Genomic DNA, 12535 nt, shown 5'->3' on the forward strand with positions numbered 1-12535 from the left:
TTGTTCAAACAGGTGAGACCTCGACATAATCTCATGGGGGAACCTCATTTTGATCATGTTTTACATTGTAAAGTAAATATTAAGTGGCTGTTTGACTGTGCAGTTGTTTTATCCCCAACATAATGCTGGTTTCACACACATAAATGTCTTCTCATCTACATCATGTTCTGTTAAATAATTAATCCTATTTAAACTAACACAGACTTCTACTCAGCCAACAGAAAGAAGGCAGATGCCCGTAAAACGGGTGGTGGTCCAGCACCGCCACCGCTAACGGAGGCAGAGGAGCTGGCCCTAAGCCAGAACATAGGAAGGCCAGTGGCTGGCTCCGACATTGTACAAAAAACTTCCGTTTGCAAAGAAACGCAGAGCAACACACAATATCTGCTGGGATGTGAGAGCATGACTACGATTAGTAATGTTGCAAATGTAAAGACGGCTTAGGTTGTGTATGTAGATGATGGACTGTGACGTGAAACGGTATCTCTCAAAAAGATAATTGTCTGGAAATGCTAGAACATCTATGTGCGGTCTGATAACCATCTCTCCACAAATATTTAATTCTCTGCGCAGTAATGCTGCACCTTCATCCACGGGATCGTTATCAAAAGGACATGCCATGTTAGTGAAAAAGTCGCCACCTACTGTGCCTAATGGACTTCTAATATACTGACTCTGATTTTTTTTTTTTTTTTTAATGATGTTTTTAAATGACAGACAGCAGAACTAGGCTACGCCAAAACTCGCCTGCTGACTGAATGAATGAGGAAATCAAATGGAGTGTGTGGCTCTGAAAGAGGGCGGAGACTGAGAGACAGTCGAGGTTCATTGAGAAAAACCTGGTCCCGACCAGGTTAGGTTCATAGAGTCTGTTACTATGGTAACTGACAGAGAGCTTAAGTTACCCCTCTCTCTGAAACAGGCTAGAGTTATCCCTCTTTCTCTGGTTTGAGTTACCTCCCTTTTTGAAACGGAAAACTCAGTCAATGCCTCAATGAGGGAATCATTTTCAGGGTTAACAGACTCTGAGTTTTCACTAAACCTGCTTTGTGAAACGGACCCCTGGTGTTAAGTCTCTAAGTCTAAACTCCAGCTGTGGAGTCAGGAGGTGAAATATTTAGGCTACACACTAACTCCTGAAGGCCGTGTGTTGGATGAACAGAGAAAAACAACTGTTCTGCAGTTACCACAGCCTACAACAAAGCGAGAGATGATGTCTTTTCTTGGTACTTGCAACTTCTGCAGATTATGGATTGCTAACCTAGGTAGACGCACCTATTCTCCCTTCTCTCTCCCAAGGGTATGCCGAAATTGCACAACCATTACAGAATATGACTTATGGTAAAGCAATGGCTGCTTCAGATAAGGTGGTGTGGACTGAGGAGGGCGAGCAGGCTTTCACAAAGTTAAAGCAGTTGATAGCTTCTTCATCTGTACTTGCCTTACCTAACATGAAAAAGGATTTCATACAAACAGTGGATTGCAAAAATGGTTTTATGACATCTGTCCTGTTACAGGAGTATGGGGATAAATTAAGACCTGTTGCTTTCTATTCCTCCTGACTTGACCCAGTAAGCAGAGCCCTGCCCGGATGCCTGCAGGCGGTGGTGGCAGCGGCTATGGCAGTGCAGACCTCAGCTGCCTTAGTTTTGTTTAGGCCACTGACTCTTAGAGTGCCACATGCTGTCTCTTTGCTATTACTGGAACACAAACATTCACACATGTCACCAGCAAGACAATTGCCTTGCATAGCCACATTGTTAGGCCAGCCAAACTTGACCATTGAGAGATGTACGGCTTTGAATCCAGCCACGCTCCTTCCAACATCTGTAGAAGGGATTCCTCACGATTGTGTGGCGATTACAGATGAATTAACCCTACCTCGCGCTGATTTGATTGACACACCTTTACCTGATGCAGACATTGTGATGTTTGTAGATGGTTCTGCCAGCAAACATGTAGATGGGATTAACAGAGTTGGTTATGCTGTAGTTACACTGCATGAAGTTTTAGAGTCTGGAGCTTTGCCTTCTAATTTCTCTGCCCAGGCAGCAGAATTAGTTGCATTGTCAGCAGAGTGCAGGTTAGGGAAAGATAAGAAGGTCACGATCTGGACAGACAGCCAGTACGCCTTCTCCACTTTGTTTACCTTTGCACAGCAGTGGAGGAACCGAGGAATGATAACATCCACAGGTCAGCCAGTAACATAAGGATTTATTGTTGAAAATACTTGATGAAATACAGCTGCCTGCCAAGGTCGCTGTCTGTAAGTGTGTGGCACATACAAACAATACAGACAGTGTGTCTCGTGGGAACAGGAAGGCAGATGAAGCAGCAAAAAAGGCAGCTCGCGAGGGTGTTAGTCATTCTTTCTCTGTACAGATTGACAAAGCTCAAGTAACCACTGACCTTTTAATGGACATGCAACATAGCTCTCCTAAACAAGAAAAACAGTTTTGGAAGACTAAGGGAGTTAGTCAAGACGCAGATGGTCTTTACATCTGACCTGCAGGTAAACCAATTTTACCAAAGTCTCTCTATCGCTATGCAGCTATGACGAGCCATGGAGTCACTCATGTCTCGTCAGGGGGGATGGTGGGCTTAGTTGAACAAACGTATACAGCATATGGATTGGGGAATTATTTCAAAAAATATTGCTCACAATGTTTGATTTGTGCAAAGCAGAATCTACAGGGAAATTATAAGGTTAAATCAGGCTCTTTTCCAGAACCTGTGTATCCTTTTCAGTACATTGAGATGGATTTTATCGAGTTAAATAGACGTGAAGGGAAAAAGTATGCATTAGTGATTGTGGATAAGTTTTCAAAATGGGTTGAAATATTTCCTGTAGGAAATCCAGATGCTATAGCAGTTGCAAAGGCTTTTGGAATACCAGAAAAAATGTATTGTGATAATGGGACACATTTTGCAAATGCAGTGATTTCTAAGATGTCCCAAAGTCTTGGGATACAAGTTAAATACCACTGTGCTTATCATCCACAGTCAGCAGGCTTAGTGGAGAGGACTAATCAAACTATTAAAAGTAAATTGAGAAAAGCAATGGCAGAGACTGGGAAAAATTGGGTTTACTGTTTACCTTTAGTTTTAACAACAATGCACATTACACCTACCAAAGATGGTTTGTCACCCTTCGAGGTTTTATTTGGGAGAAGTTACCAAATTCCTGAACTACGACACACACCAGCTCAAGAAGCTGAGGACTGTCTAGCTGACTACATGAGAAAGACTCTATGTCACAGACAGTTGCGTGCAAATGTTTTACCACCATATCTGTTTGATGTTATTCCAGAATCAGAATCAGATGTCAAGCCAGGTGACCTGGTCCTGATCAAAGTGTTCCGGAGGAAAAAGTGGACTGAGCCACAGTGGGAGGGGCCTTATACCGTGCTACTGACCACTCCAACAGCAGTTCGAGTTGAGGGCCGGACGACGTGGGTGCACAAGACACATTGTAAACAAATGCCACCGGTGAGTGAGTAGTGAGTCCGTATTGCCTTCTCAGCCACTCTTCAGGTGACTTGTAAGTCCGGCTACACAGGGGGCGCTGTGCAAATAGATGTGCAGTGTCGTCTCAAACCGGTAAAGAATTCGGTGTGTTTCCAAAGTGGGCCCTGAGTATTAAGGAGCTGAGGGGCTGTTGGGCTGCTACTGCCACCTGGTGGACTTGAGGAATATTGAAGTCATGGCGTCTCAGAGGAGCAGACAACCTCCATCACCAGCACAGGAGACTCCAGCAACCATATCCTTCCTACAGTGGTGGTATTATTTGTTACTGTGTAAGAGAGGGATGATTGTTTTGCTCTGTGTGACTGTTTTGATGATACCAATCTGCATATGGTTCTTACCTACTATTCGTCCTTATCTATCATTGCTCAGAGGTAGTAGGAAAGATCCCAAAACTTTTCTGCTCCACTATTTCGAGTCCTTGTACCTTGAATATTGGCAAAGCATCTCTAAATTATTCTCAGGTAGTGATGGGCAGTGCATGTGCACCTTACTTCACTGTGCCAGACATCCTTGGGACATATCTGCAGACTGATGTAATGTTTCTCTGTGGGTACTACATGTATGCTCAACTTCCTCCTGGCTGGGTGGGTCGCTGCGCGGCTGTAGAGCCGACTGATCAGTCCTTCATTGTTTCAGTTATACCCCACCCTGGTGAACTTCCGGGTGAGCAGCGTATGAGGAGAGATGTAAGTCAGCCGCATGATCCTGTCTGGGGCTCTAATGTTCCAGAAGACCATAAGTTGTGGTCCACGGGTGAAAAAGTCATGCTGTCACTTTTCCCGTCTCTTGGAGTGGGTAAAGTGATGCTGAGGATGGAGACTATGAACTACAGATTCTCTGGGTACGTAAACACTACGTTGGCTATGTGGCAGGCTGAACTCACTGCAGCCACTGGAGGTGTGTGTGCTCTCGTAGGTGCCTTATGCTGCACATACATTCCTGCTTATGATGACGAGGGAGGAACCATTCAGCAGGCTATTGCTAATCTGACCTCACTGCGTGATGCTGTTGATCATGACTCAAAATTTGACAGGTCCTGGTTTGTAACCAGTCCATGGTACGCTGTTTGTTTAAAATTGTTGACTCCAGTCACCCCATTTTTGATTCTGATCCTTGTAATTGCTTGTTGCATCATTCCCATTATCAAGGCACTGGTAAAGAAGTCTGTAGCTATGGTCATGCACCAGGAAGCGAGATATCAAGAGCAAATTCTACTTCTGGGTCTGTGATGTAATGTTACAAAAGAAGGATTCTTTATGATGTTAATATTGAAAATCGTGAGAAGTGGTATTGACTGATGATTCTGATGGAAACGTAACTTACAAATGTCATGTATTTTGATCATTTTTATCAATTATGATGGCATAATGGAAAATGTCATAATTATTAATCATTAGCAATTAATTACTGACTGCATAGTTGATTTTGATTGATTTCACTATGATTGTAATCTTTTTATCATGTAACCATGTAATCATTTTAAAACCCACTCTTATATCTATGCTCATTCATGATGATTTTGATGTTGATTTGATTTTATCCTGTATTACGAATATCCTAATCAATTATACATTTAGTCCTCACTATACATTTTTCTATGTTTTTGATTTTATTCATTTGTTTCACAAAGTATAAACAGGGGGGAAATGATAGAAAAATCCATGTATTAGTTAAGTATCATGGTCATCATGTGGAAGGTAAAGCTCTGTAAAGCTTTGTCTAGGTCTGTTAGAAGGAATCTGTAAACAACTAAAGGTGCCTCCCAAGGGCATCAAGGCCGTCAATATATACTAGTGACTTTCCTCTGTCTTGTCAGAATTCTCCACGGAGACTCTGCGGACTCTCTGTGCCTACAACATATGTTCGGTTTGAACTAAAGAGACGCTTGACTTCAACCAACCTCAGTCTATTTGGTAATTTTTACCTATCAGGAAGCCATCAGCAAAGCCTAACTTTAGTTTTAACGTTATCAAATGAAGAGAAATGTCCTCCCCTCTACCTAGTAATGTTTCTGTCTTCCCTCATGACAAGGTTGTACAGCATTACAGCTTGTGTTTCTCCAAAAGTTGATTCTGGTTCAACTTTCTCGCTGCTGTGCCCCTGCCCTCACCTGTCCACCCCAGCAGCCTAAACACACAACGCTGCCAGCTGGTGACTTGAGGCTGGTGATGTATGCACAATGAAATCATGACAGGAAAAAGAAAAGGAAAGAGTCATTTTCTCTCAACAATAAACATCGTCTCCTTGAAGTTTGTGACAAACTGCCAAAAGTGAGCAAATGAGATGCAGAAGCAAAACAACAAGCATTTAAACAGCTGTACTGTATCTTGAAACAGACAATGAAATATAGTAAATAGCGAAGCTGCTCATTTCATTACTTTATATTCATGTAATAAATATACAAATGTCAATTACATGAAAATCTGTATGAGAAATGAAGAAAAAGAAAAGAAAATCCGTTATAATCATCCACTTATAGTGATCAATTTGACCCAGATGGAAGTGATCACTATAAGCGATTTCCACTGTACCATGAAATTTGCAGACCTGTAAAATGAAATGTTATCGAAATCTGAAAAATCATCTGAGGTATCAATTAATTCAACAACAAAATCAAAAGAAAACAATAAAAATCTGCATGGAAAGGAATTCTCTCTACTATCCTCTAATAGTCCTTCAGATTTTAAATGTTTATCTGTTGAAAGGGTTGATGAATCCTGACCTGAGAGTTTCCAGTGTGCAGTGTGGACTCTTCAGTCCAGCAGACAGCCGCTTCACTCCGGAGTCCTGCAGGTTGTTGTTACTGAGATCAAGCTCTCTCAGACTAGAGGACTGGGAGCTGAGAACTGAGGACAGACCTTTACAGCTTCTCTCTGAGAGGTTACAGCCACTCAGCCTGGAGAGAAAATAATGAACATGAAGGTGATGCTGGATATAAATTCTCCTCTCAGCACTAGTTAAAATCTTTGCTGTTATATTCTAAACATGTTGGAGATGTGACAGTTAAATATGACAGAATCAGTGATACACAGACATGTTATGATTTAAATCACTTGATATCAAAGCAATGATCAGTTTCTCTATCTCAGCCAGAATTCATATATCTGTGCTGTAAAGTATATGAAGCTGAATCAAAAAAGATAAATTGGAAAATTCAACCATTATCTTTCCTGTGAAAAATAAAATCCTGGTGGAAAACTTCTGCCAATCAGAACTTTGGACTTTTGGTTATGCTGGATATAAATTCAATTCTCAGCACTGGTTAAAATCTTTGCTGCTCTATTCTAAACATGTTGGAGATGTGAAAGTTTAATATGACAGAATCTATGATGAACAGACATGTAATGATATAAATCACATGGTATCAGAGGAAATATTTGTTACTCTGTCTCAGCCAGAGTTCATATATGTGTGCTGTAAAATAAAGAAGGCTGAATCAAGGAAAGATAAAATAGAAAATTTAAACTTTTTCTGTTGTTTGAAACATAAAATCCTTATGGAAAACTTTTGCAAATCAGAAGTCCTGACATTAGAGAGGCTGCATCTTATAGTTAAGAACAATGCCTCTAAAACAATGGGAAATTTGTTCTGACCCGAGATTTTCCAGTGTGCAGTGTGGACTCTTCAGTCCAGCAGACAGCTGCTTCATTCCTGAATCCTGCAGGTTGTTGTTATTGAGGTCAAGCTCTCTCAGACTAGAGGACTGGGAGCTGAGAACTGAGGACAGAGCTGCACAGCTTCTCTCTGAGAGGTTACAGTCACTCAGCCTGGAGAGACAATAAAAGGGAAAAAACAAGTAAGAATTCATTTTTGTTAAAAGGATAGCTGAGTATTTAAATAATGATGAATAAATCCAACCATCTGTGTACTTACAGAGCTTTGTTGGAGGCTTTGACCACTGGCAGCAGCCTCAGAAGAGCCTCCTCTGAAGCAGAGTATTTCTTCAGGTCAAACACATCCAGATCTTTTTCTGATGACAGTAAGATGAAGACCAGAGCTGACCACTGAGCAGGAGACAGTTTATCTGTGGAGAGACTTCCTGATCTCAGGTACTGTTGGATCTCCTTCACTAGAGAACGATCATTCAGTTCATTCAGACAGTGGAACAGATTGATGCTTCTCTCTGCAGACAGATTCTCACTGATCTTCTCCTTGATGTACTCAATTGTTTCCCAATTGGTCTGTGACCTACTTCCTGTCTGTGTCAGCAGGCCTCGTAGGAGAGTCTGATTAGTTTGCAGAGAAAGACCCAGGATGAAGCGGAGGAACAAGTCCAGGTGTCCATTTGGACTCTGTAAGGCCTCATCCACAGCACTCTGGTAGAAATGTGTTGATTTGTCTATGAACACTTCAGACTTCTGGGATGTTGTTTGTTCTCCTGCTAGCAGATTGACTCCAGAGTTGATGAATGTCAGATGGACATGAAGAGCAGCCAGAAACTCCTGAACACTCAGATGGATGAAGCAGAACACCGTTTCTTGAAACATCCCACAGTCCTCCTGTTTAAAGATCTGTGTGAACACTCCTGAGTACTTTGAGGCTGCTCTGATATCGATGCCACACTCTGTCAAGTCTGATTCATAGAAGATCAGGTTGCCTTTCTGCAGCTGCTCAAAAGCCAGTTTTCCCAGAGACTGAATCATCTTCCTGCTCTCTGGACTCCAGTGTGGATCTGTCTCAGCTCCCCCATCATACTTGACATTCTTCACTTTGGACTGAAGCACTACGAGACGAAGGTACATCTCAGTCATGGTCTTGGGCAGCTGTCTTCCCTCTCTTCTTTTCAACACATGCTCCAGAACTGTAGCAGTGATCCAGCAGAAGACTGGGATGTGGCACATGATGTGGAGGCTTCGTGATGTCTTGATGTGGGAGATGATTTTGCTGGCTAGCTTCTCCTTCTCTCCTCTGAATCTCTTTGTGAAGTACTTCTCCTTCTGTCGGTCAGTGAACCCTCTGACCTCTGTCACCCTGTCAACACACTCAGGAGGGATCTGATTGGCTGCTGCAGGTCGTGTGGTTATCCAGAGGCGGGCAGAGGGAAGCAGTTTCCCCCTGATGAGGTTTGTCAGCAGCACATCCAATGAGGTGGACTCTGTAACATCAGTCAGGATCTCATTGTTGTGGAAGTCCAGAGGAAGTCGACACTCATCCAGACCGTCAAAGATGAACACAACCTGGAACTCTTCAAACCTGCAGATTCCTGCTTCTTTGGTTTCAGTAAAGAAGTCATGAACAAGTTCCACCAAGCTGTACTTTTTCTCTTTCTGCACATTCAGCTCTCTGAAAGTGAATGGAAATGTGAACTGTATGTCCTGGTTGGCTTTGTCTTCAGCCCAGTCCAGAGTGAACTTCTGTGTTAATAATGTTTTCCCAATGCCAGCCACTCCCATTGTCATCACTGTTCTGATTGGTTCATCTCTTCCAAGTGAGGCTTTAAAGATTTCTTCTTGTCTGACTGTCTCTGGTCTGTCTGGTTTCCTGGATGCTGTTTCAATCTGTCTGACCTCATGTTCATCATTGACTCCTGCAGTCCCTCCCTCTGTGATGTAGAGCTTTGTGTAGATCTGATTCAGAAGGGTTGGGTTTCCTGCTTTAGCAATCCCCTCAAACACACACTGGAACCTCTTCTTCAGATTAGATTTAAGTTCACGTTGACATTTGACAAGAGTCTCTAAAAGAAAAAAAAACAATAGAGAGAAATGAGAAGATGTGATAGAAAATATGAATCATTAAAAATATTTGCTTATAAGTGTGGTATCTATTCAGCTCATTTGGAGTTTCACTGTATTATGGGAAGATCATTTAATAATATTCAACAAGTAGAGGGTCTGTTTAGGTGCCAGTTTAGTTAATCAGAACTGCTTATTGGATGGCCGAACAGCTTTGAAACTCTGTCGCCCAACACCTTTCCAACATCGGAGCTTTTGTTGAATTGTTCTGAACCTGATGATCCAACATTCACTCCCACTTTATACAGTGATAGTTGAATCAATAAACAACGATTGACAAAAATGAGAAGATTATTATAGAAAATATTAATCATAAAAACATTTTCTTATAAGTGTATCATTTAATGATATTCAGCAGAGGGTCTGTTTAGGTGCCAGTTTAGTTCATCAGAACCACTTGTTGGATGGTTGAACAGCTTTGAAACTGCATTGCCCCCACACCTTTCTGACACTGGAACTTTTGTTGGATTGTTCTGAACCTGATGATCCAACATTCACTCATTCCAACTGCTTGCTGGATGGTTTGACCACTTTGAAACTCTGTCGCCCAACACCTTTCCAACATCTGAGCTTTTGACTGTTCTGAACCTGATGATCCAACATTCATTTCCACTTTACACAGTGATTGCTCAGGTTTGTGAAGGAGAGAAACTTCTCTCTCAGGTTTCCTTTTTAAAATTCATTGCACAGCTACTTCTGTCACTTTTCATGTGAGTGCAACACCATAAATCCCCTCCAGGAGAGACTTCCTGGGTATGTTCACCTTTATCCCCGAATTTAAACAGTTATCATGTCTCCCCCTTATTCTATGGTGGCCTGCAACACAAAGACTGGAAACAAGGGGAAACAGCAGCCTGGTTGATGTCCAAAGGTAACATATGCTGTTTCCACTACAGGAACTCAACGTGTATCCATTGTTACTGGTTCTGCTTGTGTTTCCACTGTTCTCCCCTCACTTTGAGGATAAGCTGCTGAACCTAAATGATATTTAATACAAGTTCAGGTTCTCTCAGAGGAAGGAATGCAACAGCTGGTTTAACGCAGGAATTAATAATGCAGGACGTGAGTTTAGACAAACATTGCAGGGAAGTTAGTTTCAATATACAGTATACTCTGCCTACTGTCACAACTCCACACAGTTGACCAATCACAGAGTAAAGTGGGTGTGATTGTTGGTTTTGGAGCAATTCAACACAAATTGTTGGACTTCGCCCTCTAGAGGAGGTCTGACTATCCAACAAGTGCTTCAGCTGGAGCACACTGAAGCCTTAAGATTCACACCTGGACTCATGGGAGTCTAAGGACTGACAAGCAGATGGAATAATGACTCACATGTGGGTTTAATAATGGTGAGTTCAGACATAACGCAAAGTGAATTTTTCACACAGCGCATATCGTAGCAGACCTCTGCAGTCCCTCCCTCTGTGATGTAGAGCTCTGTGTAGATCTGATTCAGAAGGGTTGGGTTTCCTGCTTTTGCAATTCCTTCAAACACTTTCTGAAACCTTTCCTTCAGATTGGTTTTGAATTTGTGTTGACATTTGACAAAAGCCTCTGAAAGAAGAAACAACAGTAAAAGATGAACTAAACTAACCTGAACCCCACAGTTATGGAACCAGGCAATTTTCAATGGGGTGGCCAGGATGGGACCAGTGGTCATTTTGGGGTGGCACAGAAATCACTATTATATGAACATAAAAATGTGTCTAACTAGAAATAAGGGGCTATTTTAGGCACAAGTCTACATTATCTGGGATTCAAGCAGTGGTGAAATAGATCAAATAATAATCAGTGAATCCAACATTTCTTCCCTTATTCCTGCAAGTAAAGTAACAAGGGAGCTTACACAATAGGTACAAAGTACAAATTGTTCTGAGAGCAGATGTTCAGCTCAGCTTATGGTGCTCAGCAGCACTATGAGCTCATTCTCTATCACAGTATCATCACAGATACAGAGAAACAGACAGATGCATTATTAAAAGGAGTTTTTTAATCCAAGTCTGATTACATTATATGAAACCAATAACTATAATCAAAATATACATAAAACCAAGAATTACTGGTTCAGAATAAATATCAGACAACATCAGAGAAGGTAACAACACTGGAGCAGCCAAGTGTCTGTGTGAGAGAGTTGGTATACCTGAAGGTACACTTGGGCCAGTGGTCAGTGGGGGCTCCTCTCTCTTGCTTTCTGAGTCTGTATGTTGTGCTTGTTGAGATCTTTGGGGAACACCTAAAAAAATCTTTGTCAGACTTAAAGGTGCTGAAACTATTTTCCAAAAGGTTTTATAATGCATTTTCGACATGAGCTGTTTAACATATAGACAGAACATACTAGTGGACAATATCAGAGCAGGTAACAACACTGGAGCAGCCAAGTGTGTGTGTGTGTGTGAGAGAGTTGGTATACCTGGACCAGTGGTCAGTGGAGGCTCCTCTCTCTTTCTCTCTGAGTCTGTCTGTTCTTTTTCCATCTCACCCTGTCTGTCACTCTCCTGTTCTTCAACAGGAAACTCTGAATCAATAAACAACAATTGACAGAAATGAGAAGATTATTGTAGAAAATATGAATCATAAAAACAGCAGCCAAGTGTCTGTGTGAGAGAGTTGGTATACCTGAAGGTACACTTGGGCCAGTGATCAGTGGAGGCTCCTCTCTCTTGCTCTCTGAGTCTGTCTGTTGTGCTTGTTGAGATCTTTGGGGAACACCTAAAAAATGTTTTATAGGTGTCAGATTTTAAGGTGTTTAAACAATTTTTCCCAAAGATTTTATGCTATGGTTTCTACATGATCTGTTTAACATATGGACAGAATAAATATCAGGCAATAACAGAGCAGGTAACAACACTGGAGTAGCCAAGTGTATGTGTGAGAGAGTTGGTATACCTGGAGGTCCACCTGGGCCAGTGGTCAGTGGAGGCTCCTCTCTCTTTCTCTCTGAGTCTGTCTGTTCTTTCTCCATCTCACCATGTCTGTCACTCTCCTGTTCTTCAACAGGAATCTCTGAATCAATAAACAACAATTGACAGAAATGAGAAGATTATTGTAGAAAATATGAATCATAAATCAAGGGTGGTATCTATTCAGCTTATTGGAGTTTCACATCCTCATTTGGAGTTTCACAGTATTATGGAAAGATCATTTAATAATATTCAACAGAGGGTCTGTCTAGATACCAGTTCATCAGAACTGCTTGCTGGATGGTTTGACCACTTTGAAACTCTGTCGCCCAACACCTTTCCAACATCTGAGCTTTTGACTGTTCTGAACCT

The 12535-nt window shown here is 41.7% G+C and overlaps 2 protein-coding genes across 2 annotated transcripts in view; both read right to left on the reverse strand.

The window, feature by feature from the left end:
- Nucleotides 1-12535, reverse strand: part of LOC137176846 (NLR family CARD domain-containing protein 3-like) — a 376610-nt gene that overhangs the window by 290846 nt on the left and 73229 nt on the right. The window lies entirely within an intron of this gene.
- The window catches only part of LOC137176849 (NLR family CARD domain-containing protein 3-like), a 232215-nt gene that overhangs the window by 207769 nt on the left and 11911 nt on the right, over nt 1-12535 (reverse strand). Inside the window, exons 5-10 of the mRNA XM_067582838.1 lie at nt 12150-12266; nt 11880-11972; nt 11404-11496; nt 7402-9202; nt 7122-7295; nt 6251-6424 (exon numbers count right to left, since the gene is read on the reverse strand). Of these exons, the coding sequence (XP_067438939.1) occupies nt 6251-6424; nt 7122-7295; nt 7402-9202; nt 11404-11496; nt 11880-11972; nt 12150-12266 (2452 nt within the window). The remainder of the gene's footprint in view (nt 1-6250; nt 6425-7121; nt 7296-7401; nt 9203-11403; nt 11497-11879; nt 11973-12149; nt 12267-12535) is intronic.

Source organism: Thunnus thynnus, chromosome 24, assembly GCF_963924715.1.
Source record: "Thunnus thynnus chromosome 24, fThuThy2.1, whole genome shotgun sequence".
Classification (NCBI taxonomy): domain Eukaryota; kingdom Metazoa; phylum Chordata; class Actinopteri; order Scombriformes; family Scombridae; genus Thunnus; species Thunnus thynnus.